The sequence below is a fragment of the Excalfactoria chinensis genome, chromosome 14 (assembly GCF_039878825.1).
Source record: "Excalfactoria chinensis isolate bCotChi1 chromosome 14, bCotChi1.hap2, whole genome shotgun sequence".
Lineage (NCBI taxonomy): Eukaryota > Metazoa > Chordata > Aves > Galliformes > Phasianidae > Excalfactoria > Excalfactoria chinensis.
Window position 1 is genome coordinate 5,561,924 of NC_092838.1, and position 22,678 is coordinate 5,584,601.

At 50.7% G+C, this 22,678-nt stretch overlaps 2 protein-coding genes across 4 annotated transcripts in view; both read right to left on the reverse strand.

Annotated features, from left to right (window-relative positions):
- Window positions 1-13,795: 13,795 nt before the first annotated feature.
- Window positions 13,796-19,333, reverse strand: CLEC19A (C-type lectin domain containing 19A). Its single transcript, XM_072349074.1, has 5 exons — window positions 19,164-19,333; window positions 15,939-16,104; window positions 15,718-15,811; window positions 14,492-14,624; window positions 13,796-14,058 (listed from the first exon to the last, which is right to left on the reverse strand). The coding sequence occupies exons 1-5, from the start codon at window positions 19,252-19,254 to the stop codon at window positions 13,979-13,981; spliced, it is 564 nt and encodes a 187-aa protein (XP_072205175.1). The 5' UTR covers window positions 19,255-19,333; the 3' UTR covers window positions 13,796-13,978.
- A 944-nt stretch (window positions 19,334-20,277) lies between these two features.
- Window positions 20,278-22,678, reverse strand: part of SYT17 (synaptotagmin 17) — a 31,861-nt gene continuing 29,460 nt past the window's right edge. For all 3 annotated transcript variants that reach the window (XM_072349073.1, XM_072349071.1, XM_072349070.1), the window contains one exon: window positions 20,278-21,446. In XM_072349073.1, coding sequence (XP_072205174.1) covers window positions 21,250-21,446 — 197 coding nt within the window. In that variant the 3' untranslated portion in view covers window positions 20,278-21,249. The remainder of the gene's footprint in view (window positions 21,447-22,678) is intronic.

Consider the following 22,678-nt stretch of genomic DNA (forward strand, 5'->3'; position numbering starts at 1 on the left):
CCTTCAGCCCTTTATTTGCAGGCATCGTATGTTCCCATGTAGTGCAGTGCTGCCTGCTGCTGGAGCTGCATCAAACCACCAAACAGGAGAGGAACTCAGAGCACTATGCATGCACTCAGCCCAGAGTGAAAAGGCTGCCCTTTGTGATTACAGGTTGTGATAGGAGGGAGAGCACAGCTTTTCACTTAGCCAGGTGAAGGAACTGCACAGAATTTTTGTCAGAAGCAGCCCATTCCCAGCAGGCAGACTGAGGCTCATGGTGTAATGGGTGCAGGTGGGACTGGAGCTATAATCACTTCCAGGTGCCCTTGTCTCTGCCACAGGTGGTTTTAGGGCAAAACATTGACTATACTGAGAAAATTCAGCGATAATTCAACTGAGAGGAAATTGAGGAAAGTGTTTGGGAAAGCTCTAAGGCAAATGGCTGTGCTATCATTTGGTTTGCCTCTTGCAGAAACCTTTCTTGATTCACTGTGTTTCTATGGGTTTAAATGCAAGTCCTCAGTGTTCACCCCCCAGATCACCTCCGCAGTCTTTCTCAGGATGGCAGGGATGACAACATCTGCAGGCTCCCTCTGATGGGAAGAGGATGAAATACTCAGATTTGGCAGCAGCTCACCAGGCTCCATCCGAACGAAGAGGCTCCAGCTCGTGGGTCAGAGCTCAGCCCATTTTCTCCAGTGTAGGGGCAAAATGTTCCCCACTTTCCTCTTAACCCCACCATCCCACAGCATGTGCACAGGTGCTGTTCTATTCTGTTCTATGAATTTCAAGGGATGAGTTTCCATTTGTCACAATGCTGTATGACAGACCCTAACTTCTCCCTTCTGAGAAGGACGCCACGCAGTTCTTGCTCCGATCAGCAGATGGCCAAATATTACCACACATTCCTAACACTGATCTCAGGCCAAGTAACTGGGTACTAAACTGCTTTCCTGCAAGAAGCTTTTCTTTGTAAATTGGCACACGTACCTGTGGCATTTACCTTCCTATAAGCAATATTACAAAATGTGTGCCAACCGTTAACATTCATTTCCTTCCACACTCTCGGCGTTCTTGCCAAAGTAAGGAGCTCTTAGCAAACAGAGTGGAATAAAGCTCTGCCCTCAGACACCTGAGGATTAGTTCTTATTTCAGATGCATTTGGGGCTGCAGAGAGCCAGAGCCGATGCCTGCCCCCCAGCTGGCAGCAGGTGGCAGAGCGAAGGCGCTGCTTGCAGAGCACAGAGCCATTGGGATGCAGGAAGCGTTTCATTACAATGTGGATCAGGCCTTGCCGCGGCTTGGTTTTGCTAGCGCACGGCTCAGTTGCTTTCTCTGCTTTGCAGAAAAGCCAGCACTGCTTGCACCATGGCGCTCAGCAGGGCAGAGGGGCTTCGACATTGCGTAGTGTCTGAGAACAATCAGTGTAGGCACAGCTAATGATCCATACTGCACATGATGTTGTGATGTGGAATATTGACAGCAACATTACAAAACCATGACAGCACCACAGTGACTAATGAGAGCAAAAAGCCAAGGAACAACCTTTACAGCATCACCTCAGGGTGGGCTGTGCAGGCAGGGGGACTGGCTCAGGGGGAGCTGGGAGCTCGGGCTCCCCATTGCCAGAGGCCTCGCAGGCAGACACTAACCCTAAGCCTGACTTCTGCCTTTCATACTAAATGATGATGCAAACGGGGCAGCATGCTGGGGTTCACAATCCCATCTCTTATCCCTGCCCACAGCCAAAGAGGGACATGGAGATGTTGCACCTGGAGTAACACATGTTGGGATTTTCCAGTTTTAGAAGGACTCTTTTAGGGCATAAAGACCCAAAATAGTTTTTTCTTTGGTAAGCATATTTATAGTTATCTGTGTCTGGGCCATCTGATTAAACCAGTCTGAGCAGACATAATTTAGGTATCAAACTTAGCAACTTGAGAAAATAATTCCCTTTGTCTTCTGAGAGCCCTGTTATGACCAAGAGCATCACTGACTTTATGACAAACATAATTCCACCCCGAGACACTGGCAGTCCCAGCAGGCAGTTTAAGAAACATGCATTTCTCTACATGTCAGAGAAAACAGATGAGCTGAAAATAAAATCACTCACTAAAGAATAAACAGCACATCCTGGCACTATTCTGTGCACTGCATTTTCTTGGCTGCAGGGTGGGGACTTCCAGAGCTTGAGTCCTATTCTCATGCCTGGTCTGAAACAGAGCAAACCAGGAGAGAAGTCTCTGCTGTTCTAAAGGGGCAGGCATGGATGTAGGCATGCAGCTACAAGGATGGGGGATGGAGAGCATCCCCTAAAGCAGAGGAACACGCCCCCAGCCCTGCACACACGAGAGATGCTAGATCTTGGGGCAGCAACCGGGTACTGCATACAGCAAGGCAACTTCCGCACATGTGCATTAGTAACCCTGCTCCCGTGCTAATCACACCAGCTGGGAGGCGGCTGCTAAGCAACTAAACCCGGCGAGGAGGCACTTCTGAGATAATTCTAAAAATAGGCTCCGGCGAGTGAGACGGCGTGAGCATCACAGCAGTGACGTCAGGTCCTGGAGCTGACTGCAGCCTGGGCACGCTTCTCCGGGCATCCCCAGGGACCAGCACCATCAGCGGCCTCTGACACAGCCGACAGCCTCTGACACACTGCTTCTGCCCATGCCTGAGGCAGGGTGCAGCCCTTGGGCAGACTTTGAGGTGCTGCAGGGCATGGGGATGCCCATCTTGCTTCCTCACCTGGCTGGGGAAAGAATGGAGAGGATGCCCTGGGCTAACGTGCTCATTCCTCGCAGAGGAAACAGCCTCTGAGCAGCTGTGCCATACATTTCCCAGTCACTACACACCAGGGTGTGGATGTACATTCATCCCCCAGTTCTGGTGTGAGCAGTGGGAGCTGACTGATCTGCAGTAGGCTGCACTCCATTCCAGCACCTTTTGGGCACAGAAACCACTGGTGGAAAAAATACCAGACTTGGACAAATCGAGTGCATGTCAATATGCTGATGACTCACATGGTTTCAAAGGGATTGTCAGGAGGGTCCCATTCAGTGCCTTTTATCAAGCCACAGTACAGACACCCAGGCTGGAAAGCCTGTTGTGCCTTGTGTCTTTCTCAACTGCAATCTCAGTGCATTGGAAGGAGACTGCCAAGCGAGAAGCACTGTACGTATCTGCTGCAACACAGCAGCTCATAGATCCTCTCTACAAACCCAGCAGGAGGGCTCAGCCAAAATCAGATGCCTGTAAGTATTTTACAAAAGGTTTCTCACCACCCATCAAAGCGCACCAGCAACGTGACAGTGTGACAAGTGGCACACATGGGCTGGCACCTGGAACATGGAGCTGCCCAGCCCATGGCAGCCCTGCAGCTGTGGCCACACATCTCACTGCTCCTCTCCATGTGTCACTGAGCGCTCATTGAAAGGCCGAGGGTTTGACACCTTCTTACTGAGAAGTACAGAGAAATCCTTTGGACAGATTTTGCACCATAAATGTACTTCCCTGTGCTGGTCTATATCTAAGTGATAAATGAAGCTCAGCACACTTGAAAGAGATTAATCTTTGAAAATCAAACCAGAGCCAATAATCCTTTGCACTTTTGTGATTCTATCCATCTGGCTCTTTTTGCTGTCCTTCCAGAGCAGTGTGTGGGAGATGGATGCAGCCCAGCCAGCTCTACAGGTTCATCACACTGGAAAATGGGAGGAAAAGGGACATGGAGGGACAGAATCAGAGCCCAACCAGCCTTTAACACAGGCATGGTCTGGTCTGATGCACAGAACCCACGAGAGGTCTGTGTCCAATCCCTCCCACACTGAGGTGACTTTGGAGCAGAAAGTCACACACAGCCCACACTGGCCCTTGGGACAGTAACTTGTGGGATGAGGAGGGCATTTCCCATAGGTTCCCTTCCCAGCTGCTGCAGCAAAGGGCTTCCCAGGATCCTCACAAGGAGCGTGGTTTCTCCCATAAGAGTATAAATGCTCTTTTCCAAGAGATACTGCAGAGTTCTCACCAACATCTCCAAAGTGTTCCAGCACCAGCATCTCCCAACAGAACCACCAGCAGGACTGGATGTTGTGCAACTCCAAACCGCCTTTGCTCGCTACAACCTTGACTTACCCCAGGCAGCCAAAGGGCTTCAAGTCTGCTGGCTTATCACTGCTCCGGGACATGCAGGAAGTGTGAGCTCTCTCTGTCCTCAGGATGTACTGGAAAATGACTCAAGGGAGTGTTTTGTTCACCAGCTTTTCCCTGCATTTTTTGGTCCAAGAGATTGTCGCCCTCCAACCATCATGGCAAGTTCAGTTCTCAGTGGGTGGAAGGAAGGGGCCGCTCCCAGGCCTGTGTGTGTGTGTGCCAGTAAGAAGCATTAAGAGCATCCAAGAGCAAAGCTACAGCTGGACAGGCTCAGTTCAAGTCACCAGAGAGGACCTCCCACCACTGCAGCCCTCCAGCATGGAGTGAGGGTGCCCCAAAACCTGGAGCTTTATTTCCCCGTTAGGTTCTGCCATGAAGTCTCTTTGATAACACATTTATGGCCCCCATCCATCTTATTTAAACCTCAGCACAAATAAATGGCGGTGCATTCACAGTCCCATCACGGTGCTCTGACTCACCCAGTCCCAGCAGAAGCCGTGTGTTAAATTGATTTTGGAATGTGCTCCAGAGAAATTGTTTCAGCTCCTTCAGCTGAGAACCGCTACACCGCCATCCACCAGGGCACAGCAACAAAGGGTGTGTAAGGAGGGGACTTTAATTAGGTGGTGATTAGCCTCATTAGGGCTCAGCTCATGAATAATGTAACTCATCCCCCCATCCCTTGGCTCAGTGGAGGAGGGGGATAATTCTTGCTGTGAAGGGGGAAAGCAAGCCAGACCAGTATTCTGTTCTCCCCATCAGACAACACAGGGCTGCACACTGCATCTCACTGAACCTGGAACAGCCCTGATACACTGAGTGGGCTTCAGCTTTACTTTAGCATCACTCAGAGCAGGGTTAAACCCATAGACTGAAATATTTACCAGCCAGGTGGAAAAAAATGTATTTTCTGGTGATATCTTTCTGCCCAGTGCACACAGCTTCAGTTACGCCTGTGGAAAGCAGAGAAGATTCTGGAAACCAGGATGGGATAAGCAGAGCACCTGCTGAACACAGCATTTCTGTGCTGCTGGCTCACACTCCTGTCTCTTATCAAAAATGTTCCAGTAGTTATTTCCCAGCCAGCCCTGACCCTTGTGTTCTTCCACACTGGTACATGGGCTGAAAGTTGGGTCAGGATTTGTCTCTGGCTCCATCTTTAAGTAAAGTTTCACTGGGACCAGAGCATTTTGCTTTGCCATGGGCTGCAGTGTCAGGCAGGGACCTCGGGTGAGTGTCGGGGCAGCACACAGAGCACTGAAGTGCCCAACGTGCTGTCAGTGAGTAAAAAAAGGAAAGTGTGATTAAACTGAATTACTGACTGGCTGGCTGACAAGATAATTAGTTGTCCCACAAAGCTAATTAGCAAATTCCTGAGGCTGCAGCAACCACCAGACCAAAAGCATACCAATCTCCCTGCTAATTCAGCTTTCCTGCACTTATTATACACTCTTATCTCCCCCAAGCAACACTTGTGCGTGGATAGGGGACACCTTCTCATTTAACTGCTGAGCTCTGCAGTGGTTTTGAATCAGTGGACATCAGCACCAGCTCTGGATGCAGCATGGAGGCATGTGGATTCACACAGGCATGGGCAGCTCCAGTTATCCTGCAGGCCAGCCCTGTGCCATGTAGAGCAGCATCTCACAGCTCTGCTCCTTTCAGTCCAAGTCCATTCCCATTGCTGACCAGAGAGGAGTTGGAGTGATGAGAGCTTCCCAGGCAAACAGGTATCTCTGACAAAGCTGCTGAAATACATCTCAGTGCAGAGGGCTGAGCTGTGCCCTGCTGCCATGTCTCATCATGATTTGCTATTGTTGTTTGTGCTCTGGGCACCGAGCTGTACCCATACAGGCTGCTGGCCAGCTCCAGCCTCCCCTGATCTCTGTTCAGCCATACTATCAGTTCTGCAAAGTGATAGCAAGCCTTTCTGCCTTTCCCTCTACATCCCATCAGGCCATACCCACATCCTGCACTGAGACCCCCTGCTCCCTGCTCTGCCCCAACTTCACCACTTCCCATCCCAGTGGAGAGGCTGGGCACTGCTCGCTTTGTTTCTAGAACTAAAATCCTAACTACGTATCTGGCTCCTATACCACGTTTCCTTTGAGTGACAGCTATTCTGGCCACGATCAGAGTCCTGTTCCTGTCAGCAGCGATGGAAAGCAGCGGGTTTTGAGAGAACCATGGCAGCTGATAGCATCCGCGTGTGATGACTCACCACTGGTGATTTGGGCAGAGGCAAGAAGCAGCTGCAGCATGCCTGCTCAGTGCTCCCATTCCCAGCGATGGGATATCAGCTCAGAGCAAGGCCACTGCCCCCTCCCCCTTTCTGTTCAGCATCACTAACATTTGCTTTTCTATGTTGGAGAAGTGCTACACTGACAGCCGCAGATTTGGGAGATCAGTTTATGTCGCTGCCAGAGATGTCACATACAAATGGATCCCATCTGCATGGACAAAATACCTGGCACTATTTGACCACCTCATCTCCCCAGGCAATTTGTCTCCCTCATTTTTTTCTTTTCCCCAAGACTTCTCAAGCATTGGCTTCATCATCATGGGGTGACTGACAGAGCCATTCAGGGCTGTTTCTTAGGGCTGGTGTCCCCAGGCAGCAGAGCTGGGCCCAGCCCCCTGCAGCTGCAGAGGGAACTGAGCACCAGTGCCCAGCAATGGGGTCAGACAGCACAGAGCCACCTCAGACACAACCACGCACTGCAGTGCAGGCAGCATCTCATCCCCAGCCGCCAAGTCATATTTACAGCACTCAGACTCAGCGTGAGCATGAGCAGCTCCCCCATGGGAAGGGATCCACAAAAGTCTGGCAGCACTAAGAGCTCAGAGGTTCAGACCAACCACCCAAGGCTAAGAACAAAAAAAATCAAGGGGAGGAGGACTTTGACCAGAGGGTGATGGTCACAGCAGTGCCCAGGGAGTGCTGGCTGCCTCCCTGTGAGGCTCCAGCAGCAGCAGTGGGGAGCAGCAACCCCAGAGTCTTGGAGAGAAGTGAAGCCAATGGGTGCCGGTGATGACTAGGGAAGGCACAGATATGGTTGGCAGCCCTGCCCACAGCACAGGTTGGAACCAAACGGTCTGTGAGGTCCCTTCCAACTCAAGCCATTCTGTGATTCTATATTCAAGTTTCTAAAATTCGTTTCTGAAGCCCATTGTGCTCCTCCGCTGCCCTATGATTTGCATAGCCAAGAGATGGCAGCACACTCTCACGGATGTGCTTCTATGACTCTGTCTGCACCGCTGCAAATGCCTCCTCTGCCCCAAAACTGTGCACACGTGCAGCTCAGGCTGCGGGAAAGGGCTCACCTCTGGGCTTCTGGGTTACCCTTTGTTTTGTATTTTTTAATGAAAAGAAAAATGCTAAGCATTAATAGCGTTTACTCCCAGCCCCAAAACCCACTTGCAGCCTCAGCGCCACTCCAGCTCACAGGGGTCTGGGTGAGAACATCACTCAGACTTTAACTCGATGGAAAACAAATTCTGATGATGACAAGTTTTTACAGTGGCTCTGAGAAGAGCCATGGCTGCCTTGACAGCAAGACTACCAGAGACGGGCCTCAGGAAAACCTGCAGATCGGGTCTCCTCAGCAGACACTGCACTGCCACCAATGGGGAATCCGGGTGGAGAAACACCAGGGACAAATCAAGCTGTGACAGCATCACTGTGCATCCTGCCCAAGCAGCTCCTGTTGCTGGCACCACCAGCTCTGACGCACACAGGAGCTGCAGTCTGCCCACAGAGCAGTGGTGCGGCCCAGAGCTGGCTGCCAGCCCCGGTGTGAGCTCAGCAGCATTGCTAGGGGATAAGCAGCAACAAACATTACAGCAACCTGCATGGGAAACACGATCTGCAACGTGTCTCTTGCAAAAGGCAACCATGCCGCCTCACAGCCCTGCTTGTGCCAGCAGGCGCTTCCTATTTATCCTGCTGGTATCGAGGATGCCTTGCCTGCGTTCACAAAGAAAGCAAACAGAGTGGTTTTGAAATTACAAGTTCAAAATGCGAATAATAGAAAGAAAGGCCCCAAAAGGACCAAGGTAGATCCCTGGGATAAGCGTGGCTTTCCCAGGACCTGGCCTCCCAGGGAGGCAGAAAGTCCCTGCTATTTACAGCCTCCAAGCAAGCAGGGGCCAGCATCATCCATAGCTTAATAGCAGCAATTTCAGGGTTTGTTTTTAAACTGCTCATTTAGCATCATTTTATGATGCAGACAGGAGCCCTCCTCAGTCTGGAGATGTTTGACATCTGGGCATCTTCAGGGAAGTCAGCAGAGGAGCACAGAGCTAATCAGTGCAGGACTGGGAGCCTTGGAAAATTTGTCATTACAGAGAACCTGGGTCCCAGAATCAGTGAGCAGAGACCAACGGCTTGACTGAACTAAGTCACTGCAAGGGCAATTCAGAGAGCAAGAGCTTTTGCTCTCCACTCTCACACTGACGGATGGACTGGATAACTCCATGCCTGCTCACTGGCTGCCCCCTCCCCAGCTATGGTGTTTACCATAAAGACTTCCTTCCACCAAGTCGTGCAGCCTTCACCACACAGAAAGAGGTAGTTGGCCTGACCCAGAGCACCTGACCCAGGCCATAGGTGGCCAGAGCTGCTCCAGGTCTGGACCCATCTAAAAAGGAAGCAATTTATCCTTCAAAAACAACCATACACAGATACCAAATTAGTTGTTCTGGGGTGCAGCCATCTGACATAGCCATTAGTTGCGTAGGTCCCCTTACAGAGCGGAGACATGGCTGCTGCCAGAAAAGTCAGACATATTCCCCAAATGGCATATTAATAATGAGATCTTTCATAGGAGGATCCGTGACTCATTGGAGAAGAAAAAAATGGGTCATTCACTGCCACTGCACTGAGCCATCTGAACAACACTGCAGCTTTTTTGGGGGGGTCAATCAGTTCTAACCAGAAAATGGAGGAAGAGATGCGGGAGAGGATGGGCAGCTGGCTCTGCAGATGACAGGAGGTTACGCTGGCATTTTAGAGTTAAAATCCTTCTCTGAAAGGCATTTGGTGCCCTGCATGGCTGGATGCTAAAAACAATTAGAAATGGAAGAAACTGCAAGTATCACTCGAAATCACCTTGCCTGCTCCACCCAAACCTACAAAGCAGCCCATCCTTTCCAAAAGTCATAGAATCATACAATGACTTGGCTTGGATGGGACCTTAAAGTCCATCCAGTTCCTACACCCTGCTGTGGGTTGGCTGTCCCTCACCAGCTCAGGCTGCCCAGGGTCCCATCCAGCTCGGCACTGGGCGTCTCCAGGGATGGGATACCCACATATAAGGCCCAGGGCAAAAAGTAACACAGCAATCCCCATTAGCAAAAGTGAATATGAGAGTTGGATGGGTTCCGTGCGTAAGGACAGCCAGCTCCCCCAGACAGCTACAGCAGAGCCTCTGTAAGGAGTTAATGGGTATTGAAAGGGCAGAGTACAGAGCTGGTGTTTAAGATTTCATCATAACCATTAATCTTACTGCTACTACAAATTGTAATCACTTTCACAACCCTGCTAAATCCAGAGCAGTTCTCTGTATTAGATGAACACCTTCATCATTCCCGTTCAGCATTTGCTTGGGCCCATGACTTTCCATGGCGCCTGGGAGATTAATGAAGACCACGACCCACTTCTGGGAACATTTGCCCTCTCCCTGATAAATGAACCCACGTTTCAGTGTTTCACCCCTCACTTCTATTGGTGCCTTCCCCTTCAGTGTACAACAAATGTAGCCAGAGGGAGGGGGTGGGGGGGATGATGCTGACCACCCCCTGCTCAGCTGGATGGAAACAGTGGTTATTTCCCTGGGGCCCCTCCAGCCCCCCCACCTCCTCTCTCCGTCATACAGGGGACAGTTATCCCTCAGCCTGAGTTTACCCAAAGGAAGGTGTTTTATTGCAGTCTTCTCCATGCATGTAAAAACCTCATCCCGCAAATGCTTCCCTTTCCCCTCCTTGGGAAGATCTCCAGCAACTTGTGTCATGCATTATCCAACCAGCTGCACGATGCAACAAGCAGAGGACAGGTGGGATGAGCAGAGCAAACACCCTGCCTGTGGAGCTGTGGTACCCATCTGTGCAGGAGGGAGGTGGTTATAGCACATCACAGCCAGCAGAGTTTCTGCCTGCTCTGAGGCAGGTCCACTTGCACACGGCGCTGACTGGTACCTCAGCACCCTGACAAGCAGCTCCACAAACACTGCAATCAACAACCAGGAATAATTTTCAAGAAATACAAATGAGCAAATATCCGGTTGCCATGGTAACCCAAGAGCCGGGCTGTCTGTTAACAGATGACAAAGCACAGCTCCGTTGAGCTGAAGCAGCAGGAGCACTGCAGTACAACTGTGTTGGAAGGCACCACTCAGACACAACCGACCAGCACAGCCCTATTCCTGCACCCTACCCATCACAGCCCTGTCCAGGCAGGGGACAAGCAGGTGGCAGTAGCCTTGCCAAGCTGAGGTCCCTTTCTCCACCACATCACCTGCATGCTGACACAGTGACCTCCGTAGCTGACTGGGTTTACCAGCAGCAACTCATTACTTTCTCATTAGATCTGCACTTCTGATGACTTGTGAGCAGAGAGGAGAGTTTCAAGCCAAGCTGACAAGCCCCTGCCGTGCAAAAGCATTTAATAGAAGACCCAATCACCCTTCTCACACTGTTGTGCCAGACCAGAAAAGCTACAAACCTATGGGCTCTCCATCATGGAGTACTGAATGCTCGTGCAGTGTGTGAAACAAACACAGTGCAGACTCTGGGCAGGTGTCTTCCACAATCTCAGGGAGTCAGAATGTGATGACAATGGCAGTAGGTGACATGGGCAGCATGAACCAAACACACTGAGCCAGCTCCTTGGTTCCCACTGCCCTCCCCATGGCACGGCACAGAAGTGTTTTGGTGGCCCAGAGACTGCAGCTTGTCCTTGAAGTTTCCTCCCACACACAGCAGAGAATCTCAGGAAATAAAAATTAAATAAAATTAAACCAGGATTAAATGGCCAAGTGTGCAGGTGGTCCCACGTCTCCTGCCTGCTGGGGCAGAGTGGGGACAACAGCATCTCTACAGACCAAGAAATGGGGCACAGGAGGATGAAGACATTTGTCACCAATAAATGATCATTTCCACTCACAGAGGATGTCACACACTTACCCTGAGTTCACACTTTGCAGAGGAAGATACTGAGCTCCTGAAACACTTGGAGAGGTAAGAGGACCCTCCTGCATCTATTGCTTGGGGGGTTCCCAGGCTGCTGGCCTCGATGCGCAGGGACAGCTGAGGTGAGGAGCCGGAGGCATGGACAGGGGCACAGGAAAACTAAGATAACATTCATCCTGAAGAGCTGCAGCTCCTCGCCCCACCGAGGGTGGGGATAGGCACATCTCATCCTCTGCCAGGCATCACCCCTGATGATCCAAGAGTTCATTCAGGAGCAGAACACTCCTTTCATGCCAGGAACCCTGGGTGATTGCTGTGACACAGGAGGCAGCAGCAAACAAAGAAGCATTGGGCTTTTTTTTTTAAAGTAAGGATCCTGGAGCCCGAGGTGAAAGCAGCAAAGGTTTGCAAAACATCACCCCTATTAACTCCAGTTCGGCTTTCTGGTCATGCAAGTTCACTTCTCTTTACCTGGAAATGAAGACATTAATTGGAGCTGACAGTTTCCACAGGCTCACCCCATTAGCAGTATTTTTAGCCATGGTAGGGCACAACTCTTCAAATGCTTTCCCAAGGGAACTTTTCAAACCCTTTTTTTGGAAACATTTCACACCCCTTGCAGGGAAAGGTGGGAGCATTGGCTGGAGGTGTGACAGGCCCCGGAGTGCCAAGCTCCCAGCTCTGGCAAACAGAGAGAGCAGGGAGAAGTGCAAGGAGGCAGCCCCAGCTCCAGGTGCTGCTCCAGGTCAGCGTTTGCTGAACTCAACAGGACCAGGAACTCCTTGCTTTTACAGCTGGTTTCTTTGCATAGCACGCTACCTGTATGCAATGTACTACTTTATGACAGCAGGCGTAAGCCTGGAAAAAACACATTCATCACCTCCTGTCCAATATACAAAGACCATCCTAAAGTAATTACTTTCATGCATAAAAGGAATCTCAGAAAGGGAAGTGAGAAGGTAATGCACGCACACTGTACACAGAAACCAGTCTTATATCGTTGCAGCAACCCAGAGCATCAGCAACCATTGCTCTTTTGCTGCAAGTGCTCCCAGCACCCAAAGGATGAAAGCAGCCCCCACTGGAGAGCTCCTCGCCACCTCACTGCAGCCACTTGGCTTCCCAACAGCACCATTTGTTCCAAAACCACCCATTCCAGGGATCAGGAATTTCTCTCACCCGATATCCACTAAAAGAAAAACAAACACAGAACAAGTAACAACAACAACATAAAACAACCAAACCACATGTGCCCATGGGTGAGTCACAACAGCAATAAGCAAATCACCACACAGTAGAAAAGGTTTGTAGATCTTGAAGAAAATAAATGGACTTCATCTATAGGAATCTTGCAGGCTGGTTGCCCATCCATCCGTCTCATGTCTTGACCACGGCCTTCTGCTGGGTGTGAGGTTCCACATGCACCCACAACCAAAGAAATGAAGGCATCAGCCACAGGGACTCACCCTGCCAGGAGCTGGCAATGGGATGGAGAGAATATCCCAGGCAAGGTGCTGGGATGCTCAGTATCCCTGCACAATTGAGACAACCGAACAAGCAGCAGTGTCCAGGTATTCTGGAGGCAGATCTGCTCTTTGGGTCCTCCAGCCTGGCCATGCTGAGAGACCCTGGGCATTCATCTCCATAACAAAATGGATGGGGTGAACATCCTCCACCAGGCAGCATTTTGGCAGAAAACTACTGAAATGTATACATATATAATTAAATACATTTAAAATGTGTACCCGGGGTGACAGTATTTCCTCATTTTGAAGACTGGCTCCAACACACAGCTCCACTTACAACTGCACCCCCACCAAGTTTTTCAGCTCCATTCCAAGGTCCCAGAGATAAAAAAACGTATTTTAGCTAAAAGCAGAGATGGCACTTAGGGGTAAAGCTGTCTCAGCCATGCTGACCTCATCGCACCCAATGCAATCAGTCTGGAAAATATGAGCTTTGAGACGTGTCTCAGCTGGTGACATCAGGGGCAACAAAGCAATTTTTTGTGGGAATTTTTACTCATCTTTGTGAAGGATTTGTCTTGGTTTTGTGTCAAGATGAGGAAAAGGTCCTTGTCCTGCCTGGAACAGCCTGCAAAGAAGGCCCTGTATCTTACAGCTGTATCTTAAGGGATAATTGATCTATCTAAAATCTATCCAAGGGGCCCGTGACGATAATGATGTTTTACGTATTACTGAAGAATTCATATTGCATTTGCTCTTTAAAGTTAGGAAGACCAATCTGCCTGCAGCTGATGGCACAGCCACCGCATTTGACACGTGCGCATGCTATACGTGTACACACACACTAGCTATCCTCTTACAGCACAGCTGCTCCAAGTTCTTCCCCACTCCCCCCCCCCACTCCAAGCCATCATCCCGACCCCACAGTGCCCAGCGACAGCCCATCCCCTTTTCTCCCAGTTCTCCACCTGCAGCCACTGCTTCTGCATTGATAAAACAACAGATTTCCTACAGATTTCCTGTGAGAGTTTATTTTAAACCCAACCCCAGGCTTAAATCTGGGGGCTTCTATTGCTCTGCAGCTCGCTTGTCAGCAGGCAGAGGTCCAGGGCTGAGGTGAAGAGCACGAAACCTGCTCCATCCCAACCCTGCCCCAGTGAGGCAGCACAAAGCTGGGCACGCAGTCAGGCTCAGTCCAGGGCCAGCGAGGGGATTTTGCAGACAAAGGGGAAGGTCCGGCCGCAGGCGTTGTCGTTCCAGGAGCGCAGCGCTGCCCCAAAAAACAAGGCATGAGGCAAGGTACCCAGCCAGCCCAGGGATGCCTCTGGGCTCCTCACACAATCAGGGTCTTGCCATGCTTTAGTGAGAGCCCATGGTGGGAGTGGAGGGGAAAGCTGGACAAGGGATGGGTTTAACAGCAAGCTGTGCATACAGGGGGAGATCACAACATGTTAACTTTGACTAAATTTAGTGATTCTCCAGTGATGTTCCCCCCTTGTTGCTGAGGATGGATGTAAGCAGAGGGAAAGCGTGTGTGTGAGTGCAGTTATAGAGAAAACACCCTGCTCTGTGAAGAAAAGCAGAAAATAAAGATTTAAATGCAAATCATCACCCTGCCAAGCAGCCTCTTCAGAAAAGCACGAGCAGACAGAATTTATTTGCATGCAAATAGGACTCAGTGTGCCCTTGAACCGCATGCTTACCGCTGCTGGCCCGGTACCAGATCTGTACACAGTCCTCCTCCTCTGGGATGGAGTGGATGCCGTCATCGGGCTGGCTGCCATCCCAGTAGTTGTAGTCATAGGAGGTGCCGTCTGTCCACTCGAAGTGACCCTCCTGTGGGGCACAGGCAGAGGTGCAGTCACTGCAGAGCAAGTGACAAGGTCCCTCAGACCCTGTCCCAAGGCAACCCGTTGCCACACACCCAAACAGGGATTGGTGCAGGACACTACAGAGACACATGAGCAAGCAACTCGTGGGGTTATACAGCTGAAAATCTGCCCCAGGGAGCACTAGCAATCTGCACCGCAAACTTATAGCATAGAACCATACAGGCACTAAGGTTGGAAAGGATCTCCAGCATCAAGTCCAACCATCAACCTGACCTACCGTGTCCTATCACTTATCCATGTCCCTCAGTGCCACATATGCTCCTCTCTTAAATACCTCCAGGGACTCCACCACCACCCTGGACAGCCCATACCAACGCTTCACCGTTCTCTCCATGACGAAATTCTTCCTGATTTCCCATCTAAATCTCTCCTGGCACAACTTGAGACCACAGACCGAGCAGCCCCCGCTCCCTCAGCAACTCCTCATAACTTGTTTTCTTGTCCTCCCCTAGTTTCATTGCTCTTTTCTGCTCATGCTCAAGCAATTCAACATCCCTCTTGTTGTACGTTGCTTTAACATCCCTCCATACTATAATTCAAGCTACAGCAATAAATGATAAGGTTCATTTTGCATTTCTTAAGTGCCCATAAAACATCAGTGAAACGCAGCTCCACAGGGCTGCAGCACAGCGCAGGGGTTCTCTTGAAATCAATCTTGTAACTGGAGAACGTAAAATTCCATGTTCCTTCTCCTCCTTTTCTTCTTCTTTCCAAGGAATTGCTGATGCGTGACTGTTCTGATCATCCCAATTTTTATTATGGTGAGGAAATTCCCCCCCAACAGGCCAGTTTTTTAAAAGCTACAGAGCATCATAAGAAATCACTGAAACTTGGTGATTTTTGACATTGGAGAAATTTTCAGCCTACAAAAGGATAGCAATAGAGTGCTCCATTCTCTAAACCACAGAATAACTCTCTGGTTTCCAAGGAAAGAAAACCTAAGCAGGAAGGCAGCTGCCAACACACCAAGCGTTCTGCCCTACTTACTGCAACAACCAGGAGAAACAGGAAAGGAAGCAGAGGCCAGGGCTGCTCACCTGCCGCAGGTCATTGAGCCCCATCCAGATGTCGGTGGGGATGCCGGGCACGCGGCTGTTCACCAGGTCGTACACAAAGACGTTCTCTTCCCAGCTGGCAAAAGAGCAGATGTGTAGCAGTGAGAGGTTATCGCAGGCTGGCCTTGGCTGCTGCATGGAATTGGATTTGGTCCCCAAGTCCCCACTTCCCCAGGAGGAAGAGGACACTCGGTGGCTCTCACCTGTGAATGGAGGCCAGCTTTGCTGACCTGATGCCAATGGAGAACTCTGCGCAGTAGAGGTCGGCCTCGGCCCAGGTTTTATTGATGGGGAAGTAGCGGTAGCAATGCCCTTCATACTCGGTCCAGAAAAGAGGGCAGGAATAGGCATGCACAGGCTCCGGCAGGGCTAAGGGCAGAGCAGAGAACACACAGGAGATGTGGGAGAAGCAGCAGCCACCTCTGCTCCTTGACAACAAGCCAAAGCCAATACATATGGGCAAAAAAGCAGGTTTGGCTGAAGTCATGCAAGATTTTGCACAAGCCTGAACAAACTCTGCAAAAAGCCACGAGTTTCCCTATTTTAGTGGCCACCTAGAAGAATACTGAGACTTGCACTGCAAGCATGTTTGATGTGGTATCGCGCTCCTGAGAGGCCACAGCTCCCTTTCAGCACATCTCCTGTTCTAGCCCTGTGGAAGCTGTGCACACCGGCATGCCTTATGTTGCAGGCCAGAAATAGCCTTGGGGAGGCCATGGGGAGCAGTGCTGCTCTATCTGCCTCCCTGGGAGATAAGAGTTGGGGCCCTGCAGAGCTCTACAGCAGGGCAAGGGAACTTCCTCAAGTGAGGCTATTTTGGGGGCACAAGAGACATTTTTGGAGACTTTACATAATGAAAACTTTGCAACAGCATGAACACATCCCTCTGCAGCCTCCTTTATGAGGAGCAGAGGACAAAGAGCACATACCAACAAACACTAATACACATGCACACCCCAAAACCACATAACAAACAGGCTGAACCCTCATAGCCTGTAGGTTCTGAGTCTTGATGGACCCCAGCTCCCTCAGCATCATCTCCTGACTCCCCCCTGGGCCTTGTTGGAATGACTGTGGGGCCAGGAGCAAGGCTCAGGGCAAGGCTGGCCCTGGGATAGGCAGATGCCACTGAGCTACCCAAGCAGGTAACAGGGTCAAGGCTGGAGAGGTCAAGGCACTGCTGAAAGGCCTCGGGTGTTGAAGAGCCTGGAGGAAACTGGTCAGACAGTGGTGAGCAGAGAAGAGCAGATCCCCACCAACAGCCACATCTGTTGAGAGGGCAGTGAAGGCAATGTTGGTATGGCAAAAAAAGATGAGGAGCAGCTTCAGAGCAGCACAGCCAAGATCGAGGCAACTCAGAGGTGATGTGTGGTGCAGGATAACATCCAGCTCATCTTGCAATGGGAAAAGAACAGCCCTAAGAAAAGTGAGCCATTGTTGTTGCAGCCACAGAGCAGAAGGACCAGGAATGCCACAAGCTGATGTGATTTCCTGTGGCATCACACCCAGAGTGGGGGCAGAGGGCTGGATCCAGGGAAAAAGGCTGCTGCCCCCCAGCTGTTCTACAGAGGCACAAAAAGCCCTGGCGAATTCTTCACCTCCAGCAGCATGGTGGCAAAATTCACAGGGCAGAGCCCAGCAATTCCCTCCCTTCTTGGATCACACTGGGGCCCTCAGCACTCCCTGCCCTGGAGGATCACTGCCCCCCCCTTGTCCCACACAGCCAAAACTGAGTGGAGAAGCAGACAGCCCTCCTTTGTTATTCTGCGCTGCTTCCCATTAGGTAGCATTAATTTGATGAGCTTCAGCGAACCAGAGGTGCCAGAAGGAATGTAAGGTTAAATATACCAAAAAGGAAAAGAAGGGAGGTCAACATTTAATTAGCATCCTCTCTCTTGGGTCAGGATCAGAGGCTCCGGCTCTCTCTTTGGAGGAGGATTTCTGCTCTTACGTTTACAGGCAGCAACAACTGGGGGTGCTGCCGTGATCTGGGATCCTCAGGAACTATTTTTAGCAGAAAAGCCATAAGAAATTCTATGCACGAGTATATGAGCACACTCACAGCCCTATAGGAAAACTTCATAACCTAAGCCAGCAGATGAAAACGATACTTAACGTAAACAGGAATGGGACATATTCTGACCAGGTCCTCAGATTTAAGACCCGCAACAAAACGTCCCCCTCAGCAGCATCAGTTCCCAAGGGCCAGAGCAGCACCTGAAGAAATGCTACCACCTGCAGCACCAGCTTCCTGCCAGCCCCATGGCACATCAGCCCTTTGTCCCCAAATTCCTGGTCTAAACTTGGCTGAAGGTAAGATCCACGCCAGGTAGGTAACATCCAGAAAAACTGGAAAGCAAGAATTTAGGGTCAGAAAGAGAGCTTCGTACACCACGCATTTACTTATTACTGAGACCCGGCTCAGAGCCATCAGGATCCCATCACAGGACAAACCCTGTGTCACAACCGTGCAGAATCTGGCACAGAAAGCTTCACTTCCCAACAACAAAACAATCCCCAGGCAGTTTCTTGAGCGTTATCTTTTTTTTGGTCTCAGGATGCTACTGAAGGAGACACAGCACCAACTGCACGAGTCCCTGCCCCAGCAGGGTGGTATTTCCCTTGTGTCTGAGGGTCAGCAGCCACTGATGGATATGGAGACCAGTCAGTAACTGAGCAATGTTTTGCACACCCTGCAGTCATTTGTTTTTGTGTTGGTTTTTGTTTGCTTATTTATTTATTTAGGTACCAGTCATAGATTTCCAAGTAAAACTTTAAAGAACAGTTGAAGAGCATCAGAAAAGCAACATCCACTCAGACAGAGGGCTCTGTTTTTTTTAAGAGCCTATAATAAAACCAAGCTGTCCTTCCAGATTGGAATCTCATGTCACACATGCTCTGAGATGTGAGGCTGCCGCAGCCAACAGCAGCAGCCCCCTGCAGCTCTGCTACAGCCAGAGGTAAGAGATAGCAGTTATCTTGCATTTTTGTACTCCTTAATTAGTAGGAGGAAAGCTGCCATTGATGAGGCATTTGGCAGGAAAAACAGCCAAGTATTGATCCTTTTCCTCATGAGTAGCACTTAGCGGCTCCCTCTCCACTCAGACCCCTACAAACAAACCTTGTGCTGCACTGAGCACAGGCACAGCTCCATCCAGCCCCGTTAACAAGTGTGCAAGAGATCTAAGTGGCACAGAGCAGCTGCTGTCACCCCATGCTTCAGACTTACATACAGGGGGGAAAAAAAAGGCAGAGGAATAGGAGGAACCACGTATTTGTCATTTTCCAGATTGGCCTGGGCTCATCCTCCCAGGAGAAGCCAGAAAGTTGACAAACCTGAGAATTCTGGAGCAGGAGAAACTGGGAAGTCTGCCGCTGCCCCTCCGAGACGGCCCGACCTCGCTGCCCGAAACCGCGTTCTCACTCACCTTGGCTGATTTTGATGTTGGTCTGGGGGAAGGCGCGGGCAGGCAGAAGCGCAGCAGCCAGCAGCACGCACACGGCACGGCCGCAGCCCATCGCCGCAGCTCCTCGGTCCTCGGCTCCGGCCAGGGCAGGCGGCGGCACTGGGGGCAGCTCCGGCCCCACCCGCGGCAGGAGGCGGCCCCGCACCTCCCCAATGCTGCCCTCCTCCCCGAACCGGGCGGGGATGCGGCTCCCGGCGGGGCTGCGCTCCCGTACTGCCCCGTAGCGCGCTGTGGGTTGGCTGTATCAGCGCCTGGAGCCCAGAGCGAAAGGCACTGGCTGTGCCGCCCAGAGCAAGGCTGCTTCGTTCACAATGCCACCCACCTGCCAGGTCCACGCCGTGCTCGTGCCGTCCTGCAACGCGAGGAAACCTTCAACATCAAGCAGAGATGCGATAGATGCTCCAGAATGTCTCCTTTCTGTGGTCAGAACTGTGTTTGGAAATAAACTTCTAATTTGGAAAAACAAAATAACACAACATTGTATTAAGTCATTTTCTAGTATCAGCGCACAGGTAAGGGAAACATACACACATGCTATAGAACTCTGTGGTCCTGCTCCATTTCCCATTTCCCAGCACTGAGTGCCCTAATTGGGAACACAGTCAGTGCTGCTCCCTTCTAACTCTTAACAACCAACCTAAATTTACAGCTTTTTCTGGGACTGCAGCAAACCCTGCTCTCTTGCAGATGCCATCCCTCCAGTATGAGTTGTGAATGGGCAGAAGGCAAGATACAGATTCTCCTACAGCCACAACGTTGGTTTAAAATAAATCAAACTTTTACAATCTGTGATAAGTTGGGGGCAGCTCCTGCAGAGCACAGCGACCCGCAGCCCCATGCAGACACCACACATCAGACTCCATCTCTTCAGGGTGCTCTGGCTGGGAATGCACCCAGCAGGAATGGGGCTCTTGGCCACCAAGCAGGTAAGTCCGTGCCAGCTCCAGCCCTGCTCCCCCAAAACAACTTTCAGCAGGTGAATCCAGAGAAAGGCCAGCTCCAGCCCTCTGGTTTGCCTTTCCTTGCACCATAAACGTAACTGAGCCCAACGCAAGAATGAATTCTGCTAACAGTTACCACCTCAGGGTGCGTGGCACAGTTAAATAGATTTTTATTGTCAATAAATATACAATCTGCATCATACCAGACAATATGCTGTGGAAAAAATAATAGTAATGTACAGAAGCAACCAACGGGACAGTTTGACCACACCTACGTTCATGTGCCGACCTGGAAAACTACCTCGGCAAACACACACAACACAGAAGGAGTCACTGCAGTCTATCAGGGAAGTAAAATTGTGCACTGGGGGCATTCTTAACTGCAGAAGTCCCCACAGCAGGTTTCTTTTGCACTACATCAGGTAGGATTGAGAAGTATAAATGCTACTGGAGACATTTACTCGCTATATCATCACAGTACCTATTGGACGCACACAGACTGCTATGGAGAGTGGCAGACACCGCTGCTGGCAGCACGTCGGCCCCGCACAGCAAGGGCTGCATGTGCTGGCCATGTAGTAACAGGAGCTTAATTCTGTTGAAACAAGTACAAGGACAAAACTGGAGCCAGAATCGACTTCACCACAGCTTCTACCATTTAAAAAAACATCCTAGCCTAATTATGATGTTCACCAACAAGAGCACACAGGTACGTATATCTCCTAGAGGACGAGTCATGGATTTGGATCATAAGGAGAGTGGACGCAACTCAGAACTCTTCCCCATCTTGGCATGTCCTGTGGCACCTCCACCTGCCACCTGCTGCTCTGCCACTGGAACAACAGAGCGGTGCCGGGCGCGGGGAGCAATGGGTCCGGCCAGTCAGGCGGCCGGTGCCACCGAGGAGCTGCTGGCACAGGACCTGGCAGGACATGTCTGGCGCAGCAGAGGTTTGCACAAAGGCCAACGCATCCAGGTGGGTACTGGCAGCTGCTTCAGTCCAATGGAGCTGCTGTGGGGTGGAAGTGAGGTTGGGTGATTTGGAGGTTGGAGTTTGTTCCCCGCCTTGCCCGCCTGTTTGGTTCGGCCGCCGCAGGTGTCACACCTCATGTCACCTCCAGGGACGCCGGGGAGACGCGGTCACACTCCTCCCGTGAGCGCAGGCTGTGCCACTGCTCCACAGCCGTCCGGTGCGCGTTGAGCATCCGACGCCAGTGGTTGGACTCGGGAGCACCTGTGGAGTACTGACCGATGACGATCCGCCCAATGAAGTCATTGCTGCTCTTCATGTTGTGCCCGTACACTGTGGGAAGCAGAAACGGGGACAGATCAAGGAAAGCATCTCGCTCAGCCACCCTGAGCACTGCAGAACGTGAGCCCCAGAGGATGGCCGTGTCCTGTGCTTGTGCCACCCCAGCACCTGAGATGCCAGTGACATTTTGAGGATGTTTCTTAAAGAGCTTTTGTAGAAGGTTTAACCAGGACACTGGAATTTTTAGCATGCAGCTCATCGAGCCAAGAGACAGGCTGAGTAGTTTGGAAGGAAAAAAAGAGAAGTTGTACTCAGATTTCAATATAATTGAAATAAACATTACTCACAAATCCACATTCCTATTTAGCAAGAATATGGTAAACAATTATACCAACTAAAGAAAGGCCAAAATCTTTGTCCAAGCATATCAGGATCCTGAAGCATCCAGGCAACAGCCTTGACTTGGGTACATGAACAAGAATCATCCTCCAGATCCTTTGGAGAATGACCTCCTTATCATTCTTCAAACACAAACGTCAGCGACCCCTTGTAATGACAATCAGTATCATTCCCAAATTACAGATAGGAATCTCACACACACAGGCTGCCAGTGGGATGCTGATACAGAACCAATTTTCTGTAATTATAACTTGTTAAAAGACCAGGGAAGTAACCAAGGAAGAGACGCAAGCCTAACGCCTGTCCTTTGTGCTAGCCCAGCCTCGTGGAACAAAGCTGCAGACAGTTGCAGTCGGTAATTATGGGCCTGATGCTGGCCAAGGCTGAGCGCTCCTGTTGGACAGGCATAAAAGCACCTTGTGTTTTGAGAAATAAAGCCACAGCTCATTAGGAAGTTGAACCAAAAGTCTACAAAAGCTGAAGCCAGGATAACCGCAGGCACTGGCTAGAACACTAAAGATTAAAACCTTTCCCATGAAAGAGGAGGACTTCTAAGAACAAACGCCTGCAGGGGCTCCAGGACCCAAGCAGGTAGGTTCAGAGGTGGGCACTAGCACAGAACATGCTCCCTCTGCAAGTAGCAGCACCCCTCAGCACTGCATCTCAGCCTGTGCTTGAGATGAGTTTTCTTACCAAATGACCTAGGGTTATCTTTGGGAACAGCAAAGTTCTGTTCTCATGGCCACCAGGAGCCATGCAGGCAGCTTAGTGCTACTGCAGCATGCCCAGCACACCGGTCCACTAAGTGCTGGCTCGGCCCTCTCCTCACCACAACACCTTTAGCCATGCAAGCAAAACCTTCACGCCCCCCACCTTAGGACATC